Source organism: Hyla sarda, chromosome 1, assembly GCF_029499605.1.
Source record: "Hyla sarda isolate aHylSar1 chromosome 1, aHylSar1.hap1, whole genome shotgun sequence".
Classification (NCBI taxonomy): Eukaryota; Metazoa; Chordata; class Amphibia; order Anura; family Hylidae; genus Hyla; species Hyla sarda.
In genome coordinates this window covers 223004322-223031108 of record NC_079189.1, presented here as the reverse complement: position 1 = coordinate 223031108, position 26787 = coordinate 223004322, and the positions used below count along the sequence as shown (strand labels likewise).

The following is a 26787-nucleotide window of genomic DNA, read 5'->3' as shown; positions in this document are numbered from 1 at the left end:
TGGAGACATATGTGGTTTCTCTACCTACTACGTTCGAGAGGTTGTGCCTTCTCTCTGAAATTTATGCTACGATCCTAGCCCCCCCGAGATGGTGAGGCCCCTTCTCATAGGTATATGTCCCGCTGGGAGGAGACCTTGAACACTACCATTACTCTACCGCAATGGAGGGTCATTTGGGAGAGGGCATCCAGGGCTTTCATTTGTACAGCCTATAAGGAAACCCAATTTAAGCTGTTAATGGGCTGGTATCACATGCCCGTTTTGTTGAACATTCTGAATCCTAGTATTCCCCCTCAGTGTTGGCGCTGTGGAGGTGCCTGGATACAATCTTTCATATTTTCTGGTCCTGCCCGCTGATTGTGCCCTATTGGGAAATGGTGAGGCGGGTGGTGGAGGAAGTCTTGAGGGTCCAGGTTCCTCTGGATCCCTTGGTCTATTTGTTATTTCTCTCTTTTAGACCTCTGGCTAGGAAGCCCTTTAAGCTTTTTATGCAGATGGTCCTGGCGGCCAAAACGCTCATTGCTAAGCATTGGAAATTTCCCCTTCCCCCCCTCTGAGGCAGATCTCGTGGCTAGAATACGGGAGATGCGTTCTCTAGAAGCTCTCACTGCCTCCCTTAATAATACTGTGTCCTTCTTCCTGACAGTATGGAAGCCCTGGGATGACTATGTGGACCGACAACCTCCTTAACTGCCTGTCCCCCCCCCCCCCCCCTCTGGCCTGCCTATGCCTTCTCCTTTCCCCCCCATCCCCCCTCCTCCTTTGTCTGTTGCGTCTTTTTTCTGTTGTCTATAGTTTGTCCTTGTCTTGTCTGTCTGTTGTGTTGCAGTTAACTACCTATGTGTACCTATTGCTAGCTGGCGAGGTACGATCCTGGAGGAATTTAATATCCTGCCTAGCTGATTCCAGTTCTTGATCTCTGGGAATGTTTGAACTCTACGATGTTGTTATTTGCACCCCTGATGTGTTCTCTTACTTCTGTATTGGAAACTTCAATAAAAATTTACAGTTGAGAAAAGGATATTGTCTTTTCCCACTCTAATGTTGTTGTTTGTTTAAATTTTAAACAACCGAATCCTGCTGTAATTGCCCACTGGCCCCTGTTTTGCTTATCACGCACAGGTAGGATTAGCATAGGTCCCGCGCCATTTTGAGAAACCTTAGCGTTGGTGTGCGGGCTCTGGTGTGTCCTTCATATAAGGATATACTGGCGAATGTCTCAATGTTAACATCAGTGTTGAGGGATAGCCAATGTCATTGTATACATCTACCACAGTAGTGCACCCATATTCCTGTATTGTAATGTCCCACTCTGATGTTGAAACAGTGTCCGATTTTCGCAATGTGGCAGCGATATTCCAATAGAATGGCTCGGACGGTTCCGTGCCGCATTAAAAACCAGAAATCGAATCAGTGGGTGCCGGTAGGTGTGCTCAGCCATGCTGTAGTCCCCCTAATTTGCCCCACTCTACCCTGATGGCACAGGGCTACATGCAATATTGACCTTGAGTGGGATGGGGATTAAAGGTACGTGCCAGACAGGTGTGCTATGCAGTGCTGGAGTCCCCCTAATGCGTACCCACTTTTACCCTGACGGCACAGGGATATTGTGACAACAGTTCCAAGCGGGGCAGGAGGTTGGCACCAAGTGCCTCTTACCAGTGTTCCCAATGTCGGGTAAGTCTCCTCGGGATGCGCTTCTGTGTTGGCTGGCCAGCGGAGTAGGTGATGTTTTGTGAAGCGCACCTTTCACTTCTTTAATCGCCCGTCCCACTCAAGGTCAATATTGCATGTAGCCCTGCGCCGCCAGGGTAGAGTGGGACAAATAAGGGAGACTACAGAGCTGCTGAGCGCACCTGCCGGCACCCACAGACTCTATTTCAAGTTTTTAATGTGGCACGGCACTGTCCGAGCCATTCTACTGGAATAATGTTGCCACATTGCAAAAATCTGACATTGTTTCAACATCAGAGTGGGAAAAAACAATATCCTGTTATTATATATGGTGGAATAACTTTACATTGAGATCTCCAGCCCTCCTAGTGAGATTATATGCCAATGGGAAACAATCTTCTATAGTATTTTACATTTTTTAGCACAATTATTTTATTTACCTTCTATCATCCTATGTCTGATGCAAGGGCCCTGCGGAAGACATTATAGTGTATTTTAAGTGTTATAATCAACTGTAATTTATTGGACTTATCTTCCCTTTTGTCTTTCTTATTTTCACTTTCTTCTCCTTTCTTAGCCTTAACGACCACGGATGTAAATGTTCGTCCTGGTTTGGCGGTACTTCACGCACCAGGACGTACATTTACGTCATGTGTATGACCGAGAGCATTGGAGCGGTGCTTGCCGGGGACTCACCGGTAATGGCCGACATCCGCGATAGTGCGGATGTCCGCCATTAACCCCTCAGATGCCGTGATCTGTACAGATCACAACATCTGCGGCAATGCGCATGATAAAATAGATGATTGGATCGCCCGCAGCGCTGCCGCGGCGATCTGATCATCTGTAATGGTGGACGGAGGTCCCCTCACCTGCTACCGTCCATCTCCCAGCGTCTCCTGCTCTGGTCTGAAATCGAGAAAACCAGAGCAGGAGATAGCACTGATCAGTATTATCAGCTATGTCCTATGCATAGCACTGAACAGTATTAGCAATCAAATGATTGCTATAGATAGTCCCCTATGGAGACATAAAAAGTGTAAAAAAAAAAGTAGAAAAATGTAAAAATAAAAAGTAAAAAAAAATGTTAAAAATCCCCTCCACCAATAAAAATTGTCAGTTTTTCCCATTTTACCCCCGAAATTTTTTTTATTTATAAACATATTTGGTATAGCCGCGTGCGTAAATGTCCAAACTATCAAAATATAATGTTAATGATCCCTTACGGTGAACTGCATAAACGTAAGTAATTTGAAAAAAGTCCAAAAATGCTGATTTTTTGTCACATTTTATTCCAAAAAAATGTACAAAAAAATTATATAAAAGTTTTATATATGCATATGCGGGATAAATAATAAGTACAGATGATGGCGCAAAAATTGAGGCTTCATACCGCCCTATATACGGAAAAATGAAAAAGTTATAGGTGGTCAAATTAGGGTGATTTTAGATTACTGATTTTGTACAAAAAGTTTTAGATTTTTTTTAAGCATTACAAAAATATAAAAGTATCTAGCCATGGATATCATTTTAATCGTATTGACCCATAGAATAAAGAACACATGTAATTTTTCCCGTAAATTGTACAATGCGAAAATGAAACCCTCCAAAATGTGCAAAATTGTGGTTTTGATTTAAATTTTCTCACAAAATTTTTTTGGGGGGGTTTGCCGTAGATTTTACGGTAAAATTAGAGGTTTCATTACAAAGTACACTTGGTCACGCAAAAAACAAGCCCTTATATGGGTCTGTAGATAGAAATATAAAAGAGTTATGGATTTTAGAAGGCGAGGAGGAAAAAACGAAAATGCAAAAATAAAATTGGCCTGGTCCTTAAGGTGAAAATGGGCTTGGTCCTTAAGGGGTTAACCTAGCAGGACTTTCACAATATTTTGGTTTTTACTAACATAGAAGAGCAACTGCACTGATGAGCCTCCATACCATTTATCTCTGAGAAAAACATAAGCACAGTAAGCGATAGACCAGTGACATATAATTTTGTCCAGACATGTCAAAAGTTTTGATCGTACCAGGTCTTACTCCCGAGACCTGCTTTGATTACTAGTTATAAGCCAGTGCCAGGCACTCCCAAGCAGTCTAGCAGATCCAGTGCTCCACTCCCAAGCAGTCTAGCAGATCCAACCTTTTCGCTCAAAGATTTCTATAGCAAAAAGGTCAGATTTGATTCACAACCAGGAAGGGATTGATGCACTGCCACCAACTTTCCTGGATTATACATAGTGATCTCAGCAGGTCCCAGGATGTAGGACCCAGTGCATTTAAAACCTTATATGTTGTGGCAAGATTTTTTTTATTATAGTAACCCCGTAAGCATCATATAAGATACAAATTCAGCTCTCTCATTGTGAGGGGTTACAGCTCTTTTTCCCAGGTGGGCAGTGTCGGGCTGCATTACACAGGACACACTACAGTATCTGCACATAGCAGACAAGCAGTGAAGTCAGAGCAGTGTTATAAACTCTGAAACTTATCAGTGTAAGGAATCTATACCAAGGATTAAGGAAGCTGGGCGGAGAGGGCTATGAGAATTGCCAGAATGGATGTGATAGGTGATGTAATCCAGTAGTTCACAGAAAGTCAGTAGCATAGGACAAACCCCTACCTGTTACACATGAAAGCATGTCATTTTCTGTTAGCCACTCTGTTAGAGTGGTGGTCATATAGCTCAAACAATGTGCTGCAACAATTAAATGTATAGATGTAGTTGAGCTGGGATTAAACAGATGACACTGCAGCAATACTGTTGATGAGTTAGCATTATATAGGCAAGAAACAAATCCTAAATGCTTCTTTATGATAATAAAAAAATAAAAAATAAAAAAAAATAACCTTATGAATCCTTCTGTGCACTGAAAGCTCCTACCACACAAAAATCCCCCTCTTGCTGCTGGGACATTAAGAGCAGGGCCGGCGTTAGGGCAGGGCAAACCAGGCAATTGCCTAGGGCCCCCATAACCCAGGGGGCCCCCTGCCGGCTGGTCAGTAGCGGATCAGCAGCCAGGCCGTGGCCACTTTAAAACAGTGACCAGCGGCGGCCCGGACACGTCTCCTGCTTTTTCTATTTTTTCATATTTCCTTACCTGGCCGTGCTCGGCAGGCTCAGGTAATGCGGCAGGTCTTCTGGGCTGTGTGGATAATATGACGAGTGACGTCTCCTGCCGGCTCCTTTGCGCGGCGTCAGGAACGTCACTCCTCATTCCCTGCAGCTCTGGCTGCTTAAGTTTAGCAGTCTGGCGGTGGCTGAAGGAAATGAGTGATGTCCCTGACGCCGCGCAGAGGAGCCGGCAGGAGACCTCAATCGTCATATTATCCACACAGCCCACAAGACCTGCCGCTTTACCTGAGCCTGCCGAGCATGGCTAGGTAAGGAAATATGAAAAATAGAAAAAGCAGGGGGAGAGGGGGGGGGGGGGACCTAATGTGGGGGAACTATACTGCAAACCTAATGCGGGGGAACTATACTGCAAACCTAATGCGGGGGAACTATACTGCTAACCTAATGTGGGGAAATTACACCCTAATGTGGGGGAACTATACTGCCAACCTAATCTTGGGAAGCTATATTGCCAACCTAATGTGGGGGAACTACAACCTAATGTGGGGGGAACTATACTGCCTACCTAATGTGGGGGAACTACAACCTAATGTGGGGGAACTATACTGCCTACCTAATGTGGGGGAACAACAACTTAATGTGGGGGAACATACTGCCAACCTAATGTGGGAGGAACTATACTGGCAACCTTATGTTGGGGGACTATACAGCCAACCTAACGTGGGGGAACTATACTGCCAACCTAATGTGGGTGGGAACTATACTGCCTACCTAATGTGGGGGGAACTATACTGCCTACCTAATGTGGGGGAACTACAACTTAATGTGGGGGAACTCTACTGCCTACCTAATGTGGGGGAACATACTGCCAACCTAATGTGGGAGGAACTATACTGGCAACCTTATGTTGGGGGACTATACAGCCAACCTAACGTGGGGGAACTATACTGCCAACCTAATGTGGGGGGGAACTATACTGCCTACCTAATGTGGGGGGAACTATACTGACAACCTAATGTGGGGGGGGGGGGACTATACTGACAACCTAATGTGGGGGGGGGGGAACTATACTGACAACCTAATGTGGGGGAAATATACTGGCAACCTAATGTGGAGAAACTACAACCTAATGTGGGGGGAACTATATTGCTAACCTAATGTGGGGGAACTATACTGCCAACCTAATCTTGGGAAGCTATACTGCCAACCTAATGTGGGGGAGCATTCTGATCCCTAATCCTCCTCTGTGTACCATGTGCAGTGTGTAAGCAGAGAGGTGGGGATTGCAGACAAGCTTACACTGATTAGCTGCCATCTGCTGTGCATTTCCGAGAGCAGCGCAGCACATAGCAGTCAGTGCCAAAGTGTCTGCAGGAGATGTGAGAACCACATGCTTCCTCAGGGACACATCCTTTAGTATGGAGATTATTGTAAGTGATATAAGGTGATCCATTTAAGTGAAAATCTTTGGGCTACTCAGACAACCCCAAAGCCAAACTGGTTGGGTGACACAGCAGGTCCAAACAAGGCCTAATAGGCATACAGCAAAGGTCTGTCTTCAACCCATTTATTGTTTTAGATTTGCTCACCATGACAAGCTGTGTCCTTGTTGAAGAATCCTTCAGGACATCGAGGCAAACATGCCCCATAGTGCAGAACAGTGGGAGCAGTGCAGTCTGTGCAGTTTAAATGATTCTTCCCAATACAACTTTGACACGTGGAGTGGCATTCTGTAATAAAGGGAATACATTAAAGAGTGTATTATTACACAACGACAATCTATTAAGAGCAAACACATTAGATGAGTTTAGTGTACTGACCAAGTACTGACAATTGTTGAAAACTTATTAAGTAAGGCAAAGGAACTATAGAGGTTTTCATTCTTCTTCCTTGAAGCAGCAAAATGTAAGAAATTAATTGCTTAAACTGACAATAAGTAATGTTCATAAGACAGATGAACTTTCAGACATATGGGGTACAAAAGCATTCTAATGGACGGGAACTCTAGACCTAAATGTTTCTTATTTTCTCTTGTGATCTGGATGGTATCAATCAAATGGCAAGCAATATGAGAAAGCGTCCCTGCTGATGCTTTCCCCTCAATTCACAATTTTTCTTTAAACATCAGGACAACATACACATAATTTTAAATTTATAATAGTCACTGAATCCTCTAAATTTACAAGAATCCTGTATACTTCACAGTACATCAATATTTAATACTTTACTGTAAAGCACAGACTGTTGTACGGGTTCTTGCCCATTCTGAAGACAAGACTCACTATAACATATTTCTGACAAATGAGAAGCAGCTATTTTCATTGTAAATGTTCCTTTCAGTTGTATTATTTTTTCTGCTCTACAAGCAAGTTGCAATTAATCAAAAATGCTAATTTTATAAACATACATAAAGACTCAGTCGTTTCCCATTTTGGAAGAGACATCCACAGATGTGTCCCTATATACAGTTCAGGAGTTTTATGGCTTTCACCATCTTTTAATTCCTGTGCACTGAAGTCAAATGAGGCGTTCAGGGTGTAATTATCTTGCCAAGTATGAAATTATGGTGCAGAATGTGTTGTCATCGACCTATCATTGCAATCCTACCATTTTTACTGTACACCAAATCTATATTTTGTCAAGGTTGATAGATTTGGACAGTCGCTCTTTTATACTATCCAAATAGTGCATTCATTAAACTGCCAGGGCATGAACCAGCCTGCATGACATCTATAAAACCCTGTCTGGTCCAAAACAATGCACAGTTAGAGGACTCATTACAGAGCAACTAAACCTAAAGTCAGCTGCTCAGAAAAGTGCTGTAGTTAAAGAGGTACTCCACTGGAAAACATTTTCTTTTAAATCCACTGGTGCCAGAAAGCTAAACAGATTTGTAAATTACTTCCCAATCCTATCCTTCCATTACTTATCAGCTGCTGTGTATTACAGAGGAAGTTCTTTTCTTTTTGAATTTCCTTTCTGCCTGACCACAGAGCTCTCTGCTGACACCTCTGTCCATGGCAGGATAGGTTTGCTATGGGGATTTGCTCCTACTCTGGACAGTTCCTGACATGGATAGAGGTGTCAGCAGAGAGCACTGTAGTCAGCCAGAAAGGAAATTCAAAAAGAAAAGAACTTCCTCTGTAGTATGCAGCAACTGGTAAGTACTAGAAGGATTGAACATTTTTTAATAGAAGTAATTTACGAATCTGTTTAACTTTCTGGCACCAGTCGATTTGAAAGAAAATGTTTACCAGTGGAGTACCCCTTTAAGCTTATACCACTCACAAACATGGATCTATATTTCGATTAGTTCTAAGAACAGATACAGGAGAAAAACATGAGATGAAATAGTCTTTATGAAGAAAGCCCATCAGTGATACCATTTTAAAAAGGGAACTCTGGTGGAAACAAGTGGAAAACAAAAGTTTTCAAATCAACTGGTGCCAGAAAGTTAAACAGATTTCTAAATGACTTCTATTTCAAAATCTAAAGCTTTCCAATATTTATCAACTGCTGAATACTACGGAGAAAATTGTGCAGTTCTTCCCAGTCTGACAACAGTGCTCTCAGCTGATAACTCTTCTGTGCCAGGAACTGTCCAGATTAGAAGCAAATCCCCTTAGAAAACCTCTCCTGCTCTGGACAGTTCCTGACATGGACAGAGGTGTCAGCAGAGAGCACTGTTGTCAGACAAATTTCATTGTAGTATACAGCAGCTGATAAGTACTGGAAGGGTTAAGATTTTTAAATAGAAGTCATTTACAAATCTGTTTAACTTTCTGGCACCAGTTGATTTGAAAATATTTTTCCTCCACCGGAGTTCCCTTTAATAACAATACAGTCAGTGCATCCTCTGAAATTACAGTTTTAACTCCTTAACAACAATGGACGTATGTCCTGATGCGCTGGGACATACAATTACGTCCTGTAAAAGACATGAGCGCCATGCATGGCAGGTCCCAGCTGCTATCAGCAACCAGGGACCCACAAGTAATGGCCGACATCAGCGATCGCCTGGATGTCTGCCATTAAAGGGATTATCCAGGAAAAAACTTTTATATATATATATATATATATATATATATATATATATATATATATATCTCAACTGGCTCCAGAAAGTTAAACAGATTTGTAAATTACTTCTATTAAAAAATCTTATTCCTTTTCATGCTGTTTTTTCTATTGATTCGACTGCTGAGGATTCTCATTGAGTACTCTATCAATGCTCTTTGATACTGTTTGTTTATTGCTCACTTAATAAAATTCTTCTGAATGGAAGAAAAAAAAAAAAAAATGTAGCCGGCAATAATTAAAATGTAGAAAGGGGCCATTTAAATGTAAAAATAATATATTATTTAGAATTAATTTTGTTAAACTTTTTATTAGTAACGTAACTTAATAATGTGTTTAAAAAACCTTATTCCTTTCAGTACTTATGAGCTTCTGAAGTTAAGGTTGTTCTTTTCTGTGTAAGTGCTCTCTGATGACACGTGTCTCGGGAACCGCCCAGTTTAGGTTTGCTATGGGGATTTGCTTCTAAACTGGGCGGTTCCCGAGACACGTGTCATCAGAGAGCACTTACACAGAAAAGAACAACCTTAACTTCAGAAGCTCATAAGTACTGAAAGGATTAAGATTTTTTAATAGAAGTAATTTACAAATCTGTTTAACTTTCTGCAGCCAGTTGATATATAAAAAAAAGTTTTTTCCTGGATAACCCCTTTAACCCTTTAAGGACCAAGGACGTACAGGTATGTCCTTGGTCCTGCTCCTGTGATATAACGCGGGGTTACACGGTAACCCCGCATCATATCACGGCGGGCCGGGCGTCATAGTGAAGCCGGGATCCGCCGCTAATAGCGCTATTAAACCTTTAGCCGCGCGCTCAGAGCTGAGCCACGCGGCTAAAAGTGAAAGTAAAAGCTGCCGGTTAACTCAGTGGGCTGTTCGGGATAGCCGCGGCGAAATCGCAGCATCACGAACAGCTTACAGGACAGCGGGAGGGCCCCTACCTGCCTCCTCGCTGTCTGATCGCCGAATGACTGCTCAGTGCCTGAGATCCAGCCATGAGCAGTCAAGCGGCAGAATCATCGATCACTGGTTTCCTATGAGAAACCAGTAATCAATATTAAAGATCAGTGTGTGAAGTTATAGGTCCCTATGGGACCTATAACACTGCAAAAAAAAAAAAAGAGAAAAAAAAGTGAATGACTATCATTTAACTCCTCCCCTATTAAAAGTTTGAATCACCCCCCTTTTCCCATAAAAAAAACAAAACACAGTGTAAATAAAAATAAACATATATGGTATTGCCACGTGCGGAAATGTCCGAATAATAAAAAATATATCGTTAATTAAACCGCTCGGTCAATGGCGTACGCGCAAAAAAAATCCCAAGTCCAAAAGTGCATTTTTGGTCACTTTTTACATCATTTAAAAATGAATAAAAAGCGATCAATAAGTCCTATCAATGCAAAAATGGTACCGTTAAAAACTTGTGTCTAACTAATTAAAAAGTCTGGTAAACCAGATGTTACACACACCAAGACACAAAGAAAGGAACACAACTAGAGAAAAGAGTTAGACAAAGACAAAGAAGTCTGCCACTGAAAGAGGTCAACAAGATGGAAGCTATGAAAGCCATGATATCGTAGATCCCAGCAAGCCGGATTGATCACACAGCACAGACTATGGCTACCCATGATGATGCGATGGACCATTCAGCTTTCCTAAGAGCAGAAGCGAGGTTCTTACATAGACTTTGTAAGAGACACAAAAATGGTATTCCATTTAATTAAGTCTAATTTGAATAATGTGAATGGAATTATACCATTTAGATTGGCAAATAAATACATTAAAATAATTATCTTCATATCGAGATTATAGTCTTAGTATGTTCGGTATTATAGATTCTAACTGCAGAAGAGTCTCTTTTCCAGATCTATAAGAAAGCATTGAAGGATTGTTTAAGATATTGATAGAACGCCTATACTCGCCAAGCTAAGTGTTATAAGTATATTTCCCACACAGGAAACTTGCTTCAAGTTCTTCCTCCTGAAATATAGTCTAGAAAGATTATATTTCATTGCTATTTAATTGTTTTAATAATCTTCCCAAAGTCATGTTTAGAAAATAGTCCAGAATGGGGTGGAAGTATATCATAGTTCTTCCATGTTTATATCCTTAGATGGATTAGCCCATTCATGGAATCATGTATTTAGCATTCCATTTTGAGATGTCTATGATTAGATATTGCCCATCTTGATATCAAAAGATTTCCTCTGGACAGAGTGATATGTAACCTTTTTCTTATATGATATCCTAACCTAGTAGCTTTTGATATATTTTGTAACAAGTTACTTACTACTCACATGTATTGTTCTACTATATGTAGTCAATTAACAAGCTTGTAATGTTTACTAATATATCTAATTGATATTCATTTGCATATATCATTGCGGTTTGTTACTCTTATGTTTATATTCTTATAACCAATAAATCTGCATACTTTTGTAATACCTGTGTATTATTGTATATTGCAAAACTACATCCTTAAACGTTAATCCCATCATAAAAAGAACTTGTTGATATCTGAGGAAATAGTCGGACTCATATGTGAATTCACCAGGTCATAATTTTGATTATTTTCAAAATGTTTAATTTTTCATAACTAATATTTTTTAGACAATAATTCATAATTGAGTGATTACCGCACAACATCAGTATGAACTCCTCTGTGAAGAGCACAGGGTGCGAGTGGCGAATTTTATTGGTGTTCTCTGGAAAATGACAAACATCCTGCACAGTGTTGGGCTGTAAGCACAAGCCCCACCTGTGGATGTTGGACCCTCATACCACCCTCATGGAGTCTCTTTCTGACCGTTTGAGTGGACACATGCACATTTGTGGCCTGCTGGAGGTCATTTTGCAGGGCTTAAGCAGTGCTCCTCCTTGCTCAAAGGTGGAGGTAACGGTCCTGCTGGAGGGTTGTTGCCCTCCTACGGCCTCCTCCCCGTCTCCTGATGTACTGGCCTGTCTCCTGGTCTCCATGCTCTGGACACTACGCTGACAGACACAGCAAACCTTCTTGCCACAGCTCGCTTTGATGTGCCATCCTGGATGAGCTACACTACCTGAGCCACTTGTGTGGGTCATAGATTCCACCTCATGCTACCACTAAGGTGAAAGTACCGCCAGCATTCATAAGTGACCAAAACATTAGCCAGGAAGCATAGGAACTGAGAAGTGGTCTGTGGTCACCACCTGAAGAACCACTCCTTTATTGGGGGGTGTCTTGCTAATTGCCTATCATTTACACCTGTTGTCTGTCCCATTTGCATAACAGCATGTGAAATTGATTGTCAATTAGTGAGTGGACAGTGTGATTTCAAAGAAGTGTGATTGACTTGGAGTTACATTGCGTTGTTTAAGTGTTCCCTTTATTTTTTTGAGCAGTGTGTAGATATATATATATATATATAAATATATATATATATATATATATATATATATATATATACACACACACATATATGTAGATCTAATAGTGTGGGAGAATAAATAGAGTGATATCCCCCCAGCAACCAATCACAGCTCAGCTAACAAGCTCTGGTAAAGAAAAAGCTGAGCTGTGATTGGTTGCAGTGGGAAAATCACTCTATTTTTTATCTTACACAGTTTGATAAATCTGAGCCCAACAGACTATTCGTACTATGGATATCTGGATTCTTAGTTGATTTTATGTAGGGAATATGTGTTAGCAGGGTACTCTGGTGGAAAACAATATATATATATATATATATATATATATATATATATATATTTATATATATATATATATATATATATATATATATATATATATATTTTTTTTTTTAATCTACTCGTGCCAGAAAGTTAACCTTTTGGGGACACAAGGCGTACCTGTATGCCTTGTGCCCGTGATACAACGCGGGGTAACACTGCTAACGGTAGCCGGGACCCATGGCTAATACCGAACATCACTGATCGTGGTGATGTCCAGTATTAACCCTTTATAAGCGGCAATCGCATCTAAGGTTATAAAAAAGCATTCGCAGCAGCTCAGTTGGGCTGATCGGGACCCACCATGGTGAAACTGCGGTGTCCCGATCAGCTGAGGACACGAGGAGGGTTCCTACCTTACTCGTCGGCATCCAATCGCGATTGATTGCTCCAAGCCTGAGATCAAGGCTGGAGCAATCGACTGCTGATAACACTGATCAAAGCAAAGCTACGGCATAGCATTGATCAGTCTCTGCAATCAATGTACTGCATGTTATGGCCCCCTATGAGGGCAACAACATTGCAAAAAAGTTAAAAAAAGTTAATAAATATGATTTAACCCCTTCCCTAATAAAAGTATGAATCATCCCCCTTTTCCCATTTAAAAAAATAAACTGTATAACTAAAAATAAAAAATAAAAAATGTAGTAACGCCGGGTGCGTAAATGTCCGAACTATAAAAATATATTGCTAATTAAACCGCACGGTTAATGGCGTACACGTAATAAAATTTCCAAAGTCCAATTTTGAGTCTGTCGGTGCAAACATTAAAGGGTTATGATTTTTAAAAGGTGAGGAGGAAAAAGCAAAAGTGCCAAAAAAAAACACTGAGTCACCAAGGAATTAAACAGATTTGTAAATTACTTCTGTTTAAAAATCTTAACCCTTCCAGTACTTATCAGCTGCTGTATGTGCCACAGGAAGTTCTTTTCTTTTTAATTTCTTTTCTGTCTGACCACAGAGCTCCCTGCTGCTATGGGGATTTGACAAGTACTGGAAATGTTTTTTTTTTTTAATAGAAGTAGTTTACAATTTACAATAACCTTCTGACACCGGTTAATTACAAAAAAAAAATTGTTTTCCACCAAAGTACCCCTTTAATTTCTCTCATCCCTAAACATAAACATGAATTGTGGTTCTCAGAGACATTAATGTGTGATAAGTGTGATATAATGAACAACTGACTCCATGTTGTCTCAAACAAGGTTTGGATAAGTGTCAAACTTAATCCCAAGTACATTGGTTATTGACAATTAAAGTGAGATATAGGTAACATAAAGTGGGGATATTCTTAGTTAACCTTCAGTTGGCCAGCAAAAGATTAAAAATCCAATAGTCAAGAGTATCCTCTGCTGGTTTACTAAGTTAGTCATGTGACTAGGCCCTAATCTACAGTACAGACCAAAAGTTTGGACACACCTTCTCATTCAGAGTTTTCTTTATTTTCATGACTATGAAAATTGTAGATTCACACTGAAGGCATCAAAACTATGAATTAACACATGTGGAATTATAGACATAACAAAAAAGTGTGAAACAACTGAAAATATGTCATATTCTAGGTTCTTCAAAGTAGCCACCTTTTGCTTTGATTACTGCTTTGCACACTCTTGGCATTCTCTTGTTGAGCTTCAAGAGGTAGTTACCTGAAATGGTTTTCACTTCACAGGTGTGCTGGTTTGGAGAAGGAGGTGTGATGGTGTGGTGGTGCTTTGCTGGTGACACTGTTGGGGATTTATTCAACATTGAAGGCATACTGAACCAGCATGGCTACCACAGCATCTTGCAGCGGCATGCTATTCCATCCGGTTTGCGATTAGTTGGACCATCATTTATTTTTCAACAGGACAATGACCCCAAACACACCTCCAGGCTGTGTAAGGGCTATTTGACCAAGAAGGAGAGTGATTGGGTGCTGCGCCAGATGACCTGGCCTCCACAGTCACCGGACCTGAACCCAATTGAGATGGTTTGGGGTGAGCTGGACCACAAAGTGAAGGCAAAAAGGGCCATCAAGTGGAAAGCAACTCTGGGAATTCCTTCCAGACTGTTGGAAGACCATTTCAGGTGACTACCTCTTGAAGCTCATCAAGAGAATGCCAAGAGTGTGCAAAGCAGTAATCAAAGCAAAAGGTGGCTAGAACCTAGAATATTACATATTTTCACACTTTTTTGTTATGTATATAATTCCACATGTGTTAATTCATAGTTTTGATGCCTTCAGTGTGAATCTACAATTTTCATAGTCATGAAAATAAAGAAAACTCTGAATGAGAAGGTGTGTCCAAACTTTTGGTCTGTACTGTAAATATAAGACAAACACTGGGTTCATATTAGAGGATTTATCAAAGGTGGTGTGTATAGTAGATAACAAATAATATAAAAAATGAAAACTTACACACAGATTCCGTACACTCTACACTTCTACAGAGTTTCTAAACTCCTAGAAGCTACTTGGGATTGGGGGGGGGGGGGGGTGTATGAATAGTAACAGAGAAGTTCTTTCCAATGCAGCCACTCATCTGATATGACTGCATGGTAACAAGAAAATGGCTACCCATGATGATGTATCAAGCTTTCTTGTGTGAAGAATTATATCGTACATGATTTGGGTAAGATTCAAATGGTTCTTGTTTGATTAAGATTATTTTAAAATGTGGGTGAAATAATTTCCCTTAGTTATGGCGAACTAATTTTAATCACTCTCTATACTGCGATGCTTTGAATCCCATATTCTATCTGAAGAAGAATCTGTAATTTGGATCCATATTAAACCACTAAAATGTTGCTTATCGATTAGTTTACATTTATCCCTTTGCATAAGATAATTGATATCAATGATATTCCCACAAGGGAACTTACTTTACATATTCATCTAAATTAAAAGTACCAAAGATCACATATCTAGTGGTACTATACCTCACAGAGTTATGTGTCGGTCACTTAGAGGTGGGTGGAGTGTTTACACATCACTTCCATTGATATATCTAGAAATTAGATGTTGCCAAATTTTTATCGCCTTTGATAACATGTATATGATATCTGAACTAACCTTGTAGCTGAGGTTATATTGTGACAGTTACTAACTTCAATGACTTGTAGTTCTACTAAATATAGTTTTAATATAAGCTTAAAATGCTTTATTAATATTTATGTATTACGATCTGACTAATATGTCATGAATATTCATATATAATTGTGTTTATATACTCATTTATGTTTATAAACAGTAACTAATAAATCTGCATATTTTTTTTAGAATACCTACATATCATTTTATTGTATTGCAAAAGTACCTCCTTTCATAACTGATATCATAAAGAGGTCATATTCACAGAGGTAATATTTTTATCTTTTTTTTTTACCATATTTCATAGCTTATAATGGAGTTATGACCCGTTAAAACTACGGACAATGTAAAAAAAAAAAGGAAAGAAAGCTGCAGCGAGACACATCTGACTGCAGTTTAACTCCAGGCAAAAAAAAAAAAAAAAAGGATCAGTTGGCAGGCATCCATACATATAAGAAAGATGGCCAGTCCCCCCCCCCCCTCCCCCAAAAAAAGAAAATCTGAAAAATCAATAAGTTCAGACTTTTATGTAATATGTATGCCTCTAGCCTTCACATATCTAAAAAAAATAAAAAAAGCAAAAAAAAAAAAAAATACACTGTGGTATGCCGAAGGTCAGGCCTGAGGGGGTGGTGCACAATAACGACAAAAAAATAGTCAAGCACTAAAACCTTAGTGTATACATTGATACTTTCCTGCTATTACTTCCCTTGTTTTGATGAGAATTAAGAAGGCAAAACTATTTCTACTATTCCCTATATAACCTTTAAACTGTTGGAGAAAGCCTAATATGGAAACTTTGCAATAGCTTCAAAGTCACAATGTCCCTTTCCCTTACACATAACATCTGAAATGTGACTGGGTTCATCGCATGTTTAGTCATTGTCTTGTTAAAGTTATTTTTATTTTGCTGGTAACATCCAATATGGGAATTAGATTTTACACTAAAGCATTTTCTGCTACAGAAAAATTGGTTGAAAGATGGTGTGCCCTTTCGTGATCAAATGATTGTATCTGATAAACTGCCTAAGGCATTGAACAGCAAATACAAGCATATCACATCATCTATTTATGACAAGAATCGATTCAAATTCCTCTTCAGCAAACATGAAATAATGCAAATAGAGAATTATATAGAAGTATTTAAAAAAATTCAACAAGAAGAAAATTATTTAATATACTGCAAGTAACCAAATGTATCTCTCATAAAATCAGCTACATCTCTTTAACTCCATGATAGATATCTGTAATTTTTCCAGTTATTTCTTGATTTAAAGTAATATTTGACCTTTAACTGTCTCAACAGCAAATTTGATGTCTAGTTTCAGGACACGACTGCTTCTTATATAATAAACTGCATTAACTATAAGAAGGAAACAAAGGTGTAGTAAGTGAAACTCCTGACACTACTAGGTGCATCTGATCAACAAGGCCTCCATAGTAATGTTTTAGATAAATAAACTGTGTTATATTGGTCTTAAAGAGTATTCAAGAAAAGAATGTCAAATAATGTAAAATTTACTTCCATTTATTAAATGGATCATGCACTTTTAACAGTCCCTATTTGTTAAGAGGAGTCCCCTGTAAATAATATGATCACATGGTGTCACATTGCTGGAACATCTTGTGATCAGCTGCATTTTGTTGGACAACCTGGCAACCAGTGTCATATTTCCATGCAGCACCATCATGGTAAAATGAAGCATTACATGGCGACAACTAAAGTTAATAGGTCATCCAGATAATACACTTATGTGCCAGAGGAATTAAGAAGAAAGGGAAGGAGAAAAAAGAAAAAAAGACATGCGCCCCTAGTGAAGTATAGTTAAACAATTGTAATCCAAGAAAAGTATGAATCCCACTCACCATATAGTGTTGCGCTGAGAGCACAACACCTCTGTTCGCATGTAGAGTGGGTATCACTGGTCCTGCAGCTCGCAATCCTTCCGATCACAGTCTTCAGTCATCGGTGATAGTTAGGTGCAATGGATAAAAAAAACTGATATTTTCTGCAGCGCTGGACCAAGTATGTTAAAAGAGATTAAGCTCTTAATGGTAAAATAATTTGGCATTTATTGGTAGCACATACAACGCGTTTCTGGCCCATAATGGGCCCTTCTTCAGGACAAGGTCCTAGTACAATGGTTATGAAGCACAGACATTATATATATATATATATATATATATATATATATACATACACACACACAGAGATAATTTAGATAATTCACAAACAACTGTTAAGTGAGTGACGTAACCACACCGAGTTAAAAATACAAAAGATTGTCACTGTACGTATTTAAAATCACATATATTGATATAAAACAGGGATTAACATACATATATAATAATCATAAATAACATGTAATACTAATTTATTAAATGGAATGAAGGGTTTCATTACTGGAGGAACATGCCTCCTTGTGTATTAGGTAAAGTAACGTAAGTGCCGGCAGGTTCTGGTGTAGTGAGCGCTATAGGGCAGGGCTGCAAATAAAATATTCACTAAACTGAAAATTATAATGTGGTGTGACTCAAATGTAGCAGATGATGTTCAGGGCTATTGGTCGGGGTGACAAGCGCCGCGGCCAGCGCTTATTTCAAATTTATTGCAGAGGGGCACTATACTGTCGTGGCAGAGGGTAAAAAGGGAGGAGTTACAAAAGAGCTTAAATGTTAACTCATTAAAACTAATTTTTGCTATTGCACTCCTTATGATAAATAAAAAAATATTTCTAATATACTTTGTTAAAAAAAAAAAAGAAGTTGTCTATGTTTTATTTGTGCTTAAAGGACAACTGCAGTGGCATTACAATTATCCCCTATCCACAGGATAGGGGATAAGTGTTTGATCTCCCTAACGGGGCGCCGCCATAAGCGCTCATGGTGAGCGCTAAGGCGCGTAGTGTCGACCTAGAGGTCGACGGTGACGCCCCGTCTCCTCCCCGTCCCCATGTCCCCCCCATGTCCTTTAAAAAAGATCAAGAGCACATTTTCCCCCATCTCATACACAGACTTTGGACCGAAGCCCAAACACAGAAGTTCAGTGCTGAGGGGGGGGGGGGGGGGGGGGTGTCCAACCTCATCCAATCACAGCTCCTCTCACACTTAACTGCCATATGTTGTTGGTTGGACACACCTCCCTCAGCACTCCAGGCTGCACTTCCTGTGTTTGGACTTCAGTCCAAAGCCTGTGTATGAGATGGAGAAAATGTGCTCTTTAGCTTTTTTAAGCACAAATAAAACTTCATTTTTTTAAACAAAGTATATTAGAAATATTTTTTATTTACCATAAGGAGTGCAATAGCAAAAATTAGTTTTAATGAGAGTGACCATTTAATGTTGTATGCGCTGCTATTGGCGCTTATGCTTTCCACTGATGTGTGCTGTTGTCAGCACTGTTATCAGCACTATGCTGTTGGCGTTGGCATCAGCGCTATGCTGCAGTTGTGGAGGGCAAAAGAGGCGGAGTTTCAGTGGAGCACCGTGTTGTGTGCGCTGCTATTGGTGCTCGTGCCAATCACTGATGTGTGTTGTTATCAGCACTAGTTTCAGGGCCGGGGCGCTATCCCTGTATGGGAGCGCTATATTAGTGGCAGTGTTGAAGGTGGGAGGAGGGAGGAGTTGAAGGTGTAATGCAGCTCCTCCCATCTTCAACACTGCCACTAATATAGCGCTCCCATACAGGGATAGCGCCCCGGCCCTGAAACTAGTGCTGATAGCACACATCAGTGAACGGCAAGAGCGCCAAGAGCACAACACTGAGATCCAATGAAACTACACCCCTTTTGCCCTCCACCACTGCAGCATAGCTCTGATGCCAACGCTGATAGTATAGTGCTGACAACAGCACACATCAGCGGAAAGCACGAACGCCGATAGCAGCACATACAACATTAAAGGGGTTGTCCACCATAAGGTGATTTTAGTACGTGCCTGGCAGACAGTAATGGACACGCTTGTCTTGGGGCTAAATGGCTAGGTCATGAGATTACCATAACACTGTGGCTAGCTTTTTGTGAACTTGCATTTCCTGTTTGACTTCTGTTTATTTTTACTACAAACCCCACAATGCCATTTTCCTCCCTCTCCCTTTCCCCCCCACCCAATGAAACAAAAGACCTGTGGTTTTCAATCAGGGTGCCTATAGCTGTTGCATTAGTTGCAGATTGATCCCTCCCCCCCATTGAAGCAGACAGGCTCCCTGTCATCAGCTGACTAGTGAATCAGGTCTCGGCCGCTTGCAAGCTGGGAAAAATTTGAGACAACAGTCATTTTGTATGCTGATAAAAATAAATAGTGAGGTGAAAATCATAGAAAAATTATAGGAACACCATCACACACAGGTACAGACACTATATTATGAACTACACTAACTTTGCAGCCCCTGTAGCATAGTCAAATAAAAAAAATCCTGGAATACCCCTTTAATAAATTTGAAATAAGCGCTGGCATCGGCGCTTGTCACCACGACCCATAGCCCTGAACAAGGGTCATAAAAACACATCATCTGTTACATTTGGGTCACACCATATTATAATTTTCAGTTTAGTGAATATTTTATTTGCAGCCCTGCCCTATAGCGCTCACTACACCGGAACCTGCCGACACTTAAGTTACTTTACCTAATACACGAGGAGGCCTGTTCCTCCAGTAATGAAACCCTTCATTTATTTCAATAAATTAGCATTAAGTGTTGTTTATAGTTATTATATATGTATGTTAATCCCTGTTTTATATTAATATAAGTGATTTTAAATATATACAGTGACAATCTTTTGTATTTTTTAACTCTGTGTGGTTACGTCACTCACTTAACAGTTGTTTGTGAGTACTCTAATCTTGATTAACGGAAGTCCTGTATGTAAATTATCTCTGTGTGTATATAATGTCTGTGCTTCATATCATAACCATTGTACTAACACCTTGTCCTGAAAAGGGCCCATTATGGGCCAGAAACGCGTTGTATGTGCTACCAATGAATTCCAAATTATTTTACCATTAAAAGCTTAGTCTCTTTTAACCTACTTGGTCCAGCGCTGCAGAAAATATCAGTTTTTTTTATCCACTGCACCAGAGGAATTATGAAGACACTCTCCACTCCGGCATATTAATAGAAATAAATTCCAAACTATATTGCAAAGTCTAATAAAAAACAACCCCTTTGAGTTTAAAGGGGTACTCCGCCCCTAGACATCTTATCCCCTATCCAAAGGATAGGGGATAAGATGTCAGATCGCCGCGGTCCCGCTGCTGGGGAGCCCGGGGATCCCCGCTGCGGCACCGTGCTATCATTACAGCACAGAGCGAGTTCGCTCTGTGTGTAATGATGGGCAATACAGGGGCCGGAGCATCGTTACGTCATGTCTCCGCCCCTCGTGACATCACGGCCTGTTTCCTTAATGCAAGTCTATGGCAGGGGGCGTGATGACCGCCACACCCCATCCCATAGACTTTTATTGAAAGGGGCGGGCCGTGACATCACGAGGGGCGGAGGCGTGACATAACGATGCTCCGGCCCCTGTATTGCCCTTCATTACGTGCAGAGCGAACTCGCTCTGTGCTGTGATGATAGCGCAGTGGCGCAGCGGGGATCCCCGGGCTGCCGAGCAGCGGGACCGCGGCGATCTGACATCTTATCGCCTATCCTTTAGATAGGGGATAAGATGTCTAGGGGCGGAGTACCCCTTTAACCCCTTGGGGACTGAGCCCATTTTGACCCTAAGGACCAGAGCATTTTTTGCAATTCTGACCACTGTCACGTTAAACATTAATAACTCTGGGATGCTTGTACTTATGAATTTGATTCAGAGACTGTTTTTCGGGGCATATTCTACTTTATGTATGTGGTAAATTTTTGTCGATACTTGCATCATTTCTTGGTGAAAAATTTCAAAATTGCATGAAAAATTTGAAAAATGTAGTATTTTTATAACTTTGAAGCTCTCTGCTTGTAAGGAAAATAGAATTACCAAAAACATGATATATTGATTCACATATACAATATGTCTACTATATGTCTACTATATGTTGGCATCATAAAATTGACATGTTTTTACTTTTTGAAGACATCAGAGGGCTTCAAAGCTCAGCAGCAATTTTTCAAAAAATTTCAAAATTCAGGGACCAGTTCAGTTTTGAAGTGAATTTGAGGGTCTTTATGTTAGAAATACCCCATAATGGACCCCATTATGAAAACGGCACCCCTCAATGTATTCAAAATGACATTCAGAAAGTTTGTTAACCCTTTAGGTGTTTCACAAGAATAGTGAAAAGTGGAGGCAAAAATTCTAAATCTTCATTTTTACACTAACATGTTCTTGTAGACCCATATTTTTATTTTTACAAGGGGTAAAAGCCCCCCAAAATGTGTAACCCAATTTCTCTCGAGTAAGGAAATACCTCATATGTGGATGTAAAGTGTTTTGTGGGTGCACTAGAGGGCTCAGAAGAGAAGCAAATTTTGCTGAAATGTTTTTTTGGGGGGCATGTAGCATTTAGGAAGCTCCTACGGTGCCAGAACAGCGAAAAACACCCCACATGGCATACTATTTGGGAAACTACACCCCTCAAGGCACGTAACAAGGGGTACAGTGAGCCTTAACACCCCACAGGTGTTTGACGACTTTGTGTTGTAAGTTGGACGTGAAAACGAAACATTTTAATTTTTTTTCATAAAAATGCTGATGTATCCCCAAATTTTTCATTTTCACAAGGAGTAATAGGTGAAAATGTCCCCCAAAACGTGAAACCCCATTTCTCTCGAATAAGGAAATACCTCATATGTTTATGTAAAGTGATCTGCAGTTGAACTAGAGGGCTCAGAAGGGAAGGAGCCACCATGGGGTTTTGGAAAGCGGATTTTGGTGAAATGGTTTTTGGGGGACATATCACATTTAGGAAGCCCCCATGGTGCCAGAACAGCAAAAACAAAAACCCACATGGCACACTATTTGGGAAACTATCCCCTCAAGGAACGTAACAAGGGGTGCAGTGAGCATTTACACCCCACTGGCGTTTGACAGATGTTTGTAACAGTGGGCTGTGCAAATGGAAAATTACATTCTTCATTTTCACGGACCACTGTTTCAAAAATCTGTCAGTCACCTGTGCGGTGATAAGGCTCACTATATACCCCTTGTTACGTTGCGTGAGGGATCTCGTTTCCAAAATGGGGTCACATGTGGGTATTTCAGAACCGCTGTAACCAGCAGCCACCCCTGTGCAAATCAGGCCTCAAATGTTTAGGCCTCAAATGTACATGGCACTCTCTCACTCCTGAGCCTTGTTGTGCGCCCACAGAGCATTTTATGTCCACATATGGGGTATTTACCTACTTGGGAGAAATTGTGTTACAAATCTTGGGGGTCTTTTTCTCCTTTTACCTTTTATGAAAATGAAAAGAATGGGGCAACACCAGCATGTTAGGGTGAAAAACAATATATATATTTTTTTTTTACACTAACATGCTCGTGTAGACCCAAACTTTACCTTTTCATAAGGGGTAAAATGAGAAAAAGCCCCCCAAAATTTGTAGCGCAATTTCTCCCGAGTACGGAGATACCCCATATGTGGCCCTAAACTGTTGCCTTGAAATACGAAAGGCTCTGAAGTGAGAGAGCGCCATACGCATTTGAGACCTAAATTAGGGATTTTCATAGGGGTGTACCCGGATGCAAGCATTACACTTGCCCCCTATACGCCAGTTTTCCCCAAACAGGTACCTCCAGCTGTTGTAAAACTCCCAACATGCCTGGACAGTTAATGGCTGTCCGGCAATGCTGGTAGTTGTTTTTTTGCAACAGCTGGAGGCTCCGTTTTGGAAAAACTGGCGTACAACATGTTTTTTATTTTTATTGGGGGGGGGGGGGGGGGGGGTGACAGTGTAAGGGTGTAGTGTATATGTAGTGTTTTACTCTTTATTTAGGGATAGTGTAGTGTTTTTAGGGTACATTCACAGTGAGTTTCCCGCTGCAGCGGAAAATTAGCCGCATCTCAAACTTGAAGCTGGAAACTGGCTGCAAATCCGCCCGCATGAATGTACCCTGTATATTCACGTGGGGGAGGGGGTGGGGAGGCAAAACTACAACTCCCAGCATACACTGACAGACCATGCATGCTGGGAGTTGTAGTTATGCAACAGCTGGAGGCACACTGGTTGGGATTAGGAAACAGTGAGTTAGATAACAGACTACCGCAGTGTTTCCGCACCACTGTCTGTTTCCTAACTCAGTGTTTCCCAACCCATGTGCCTCCAGCTGTTGCAAAACTACAACTCCCAGCATGCATGGTCTGTCAGCACATGCTAGGAGTTATAGTTTTGAAACAGCAGGAGGCACACAGGTTGGGAAACACTGAGTTAGGAAACAGACAATGTTTCCCAACTAGTGCACCTCCAGTTGTTGCGAAACTACAACAACCCAGCATGCCCAGACAGCCGAAGGGCATGTTGGGAGTTGTAGTTATGCAACAACTGGAGGAGAACAGTTTGGAGACCACTGTGTAGTGGTCTCCAAACTGTAGCCCTACAGATGTTGCAAGACTTCAACTCCAAGCATGCCCAGACTGCCCAGGCATGCTGGGAGTTGTAGTTCGGCAACATCTGAAGGGCCAAATGTTGGCGAACTACAACTCCCAGCATGCCTGGACAGTCTCGGCATGCTTTGAATTGACATCTGGAGCACTACAGTTTAGACACCACAGTATAGTGGTCTCCAAACTGTGCCCTTCCAGATGTTGATAAACTACAACTCCCAGCATGCCGAGACTGTCCAAGCATGCTGGGAGTTGTAGTTCTGCAACATCTGGAGGGCCAGATGTTACAGAACTACAACTCCCAGCATGCCTGGACAGTATGGGCATGCTGAGAGTTGTAGTTTTGCAACATATGGAAGGACAGTGGTCTCCAAACTGTGGCCCTCCAGATGTTGCAAAACTACAACTCCCAGCATGCCCAGACAGCCAAAGGCTGTCTGGGCATGCTGGAAGTTGTAGTTTTGAAACTCCCAGATACAGCAGTGAAGATCTCTTTACGGCAATCTTCACAGCTGTATGTAGGAAACCGCCGTCGCCGCCTTCACTTGCTTGCGCCTCCTGTCAGCCAGTCCCTGGTCCTCGGTCGCCGCATAAGCCCAGGTAACTGGTGGTCCCTGCAACACCCCCCGCACTTCACCGCCATCTTCCCCTGCTCTGCCCCAACATCCAGGGGCGGGCAGAGCAGGGGAAATGAACGTCCCCCCCAGCCCCTGCAATTCGCCGATTGGCCTCAACGGCCAATCGCAGGGCATAGGAGGAGGTGGCAACCCTGCCATCTCACTCCTATCCTCTAGGATGATCGGGGCTGTCTCTGACAGCTCGGATAATCCCTATTTTCCGGGCTATCGGGTCATCAGAGACCCGATCAGCCCGGAAAATTTGCGAATCGCCGATCTGAATTGATTGCAGACATGGGGGGGGCCCGATCAGGAATTCGTATGGGATGCCTGCTAAATGATCCGGCTAGCGGCAGGGATCAAAATTCCCACAGGCGTACAGGTACCCCCTTGGTCCTTAAGTACCAGGACGCAAGGGCGTATCCATATGCCCGTGGTCCCCAACAGGTTAATATAAAGGCAGAAGCTTAAAGCAGTACTCAGGTGCAGGAACACATATCACCTTATCTAAAGGATAGAGAAGAAGCAGCAGTCTACATGCCATCTCCAATTATCTTTATTGGCGAGCCAGAAATACAGCATATGAGTTTCTCTGACTCTCCCACAGAGATACATGGCCACTGCTTTGTGTGGGGGATAGACATGCCCCACTCCAGGGGACTACCGGGGTGCCATGCAGGAGATAATGGGAGGTCCGAGCGGATAGGGGATAAGTGTTTCTGAACTGGCGTACTCCTTTAACTAGTAGCTTATTGGCCTAAATGCCAAACAGGGACCCACCAAACACATTATTAATAATACTTGTATCATATTTGAAGTACAAAAGCCTTACTACTGCACTAGCAGTAAGAACTCCAATGGAAAGGTAGTTTGTTTCATTCCTGCAAAGTTTATAACTGGCTGTCAAGACCTAGCCAGATACATCATTAAAAACAAAGAAAATTACAGTGTTGCTTCTAATTCTTATTTGCTTCTGCATTACTAGCTTTGCTTCAAATGAACAATCATTAGAAATTATTTCTCTAGACATCGACTTGGAAATCTAAATAAATGAATAAAGTTTAAAGTTGCGCAGGAAACTTTCACAATTACTGCACCATCACTCTTCATTACATTTTATGCTCAGGGCCCTGTGAATGTGTCCATTGAGTGTTAAGTATTTGTAAATTGTATGCCAAGCACAATTTGGCTTGGTTTGTCGCTTAACTGTCAAAACAATATCGCAGAGAAACAGATCTTGGCTGACACACATCTCACTGGTAAAAGAAATATTGAATATGAAATTGAACATAGTGAGGTAAAATAGCAACTGATATTACATAGTGGCCTCACCTTTCATTCCACATCTATAGTAACCTGCTAGTATTCGCTAACAGAGCGCATTACACTGATCACAGTAATAACTTTCTTTTTTTTGTCTCCGTTCCATATGTAAATAAGGTCCTTAGGTGCACCGACGGTGCAAGCTTGCTCCCAAGAGCAACGCTTTGCCAGTCTGGTGGCTCCAGTAAGAATGCGTTCCCTCCAATGGTGTAGTGCAATCAGGCCAGAAAATGTTGCATTTGCACAGTAACAAAGCAGGGCTAACACACACAAGATATTACTGTGCAAGCCCGAGATTTCTGGGCCACGTTGAGCTAGTTCACTGTACGGGAGGCCTATGAATATTTATGAGAAGTTGTTCTCACTTGAGCAGCTATTGGACATAGAGGTCTACCTTAGGTGCTAGGTAAAGTCCCCAGTGCACCTAAGAACCTCATTTACATATTGCTTTAATGTGGTTTTCTCAAAAACGGTGCTACAGAGAAAAAAAAGAAAAATATGAGTATAATCAGTTAGGGCTGGGCGGTATACCGATTCATACCGAATACCGAAATTTTTACCCTGCATGTTATGAATTTTTCCCATACCGCAATACCGGTTGGGCCCCTCCCTCCCTCGAATGAATTATCAGCCACAGATGAATTGCGGCAGCGCTTTAAATGAATGAGTTTGCGATTGCCAAC

General features: G+C 41.2%; 1 protein-coding gene across 2 annotated transcripts in view; it reads right to left on the bottom strand.

Moving 5' to 3' along the window:
• Window positions 1-26787, bottom strand: part of FRAS1 (Fraser extracellular matrix complex subunit 1) — a 596246-nt gene that overhangs the window by 243261 nt on the left and 326198 nt on the right. For both annotated transcript variants that reach the window (XM_056568808.1, XM_056568807.1), the window contains exon 19: window positions 6340-6480. In XM_056568808.1, the coding sequence (XP_056424783.1) occupies window positions 6340-6480 (141 nt within the window). The remainder of the gene's footprint in view (window positions 1-6339; window positions 6481-26787) is intronic.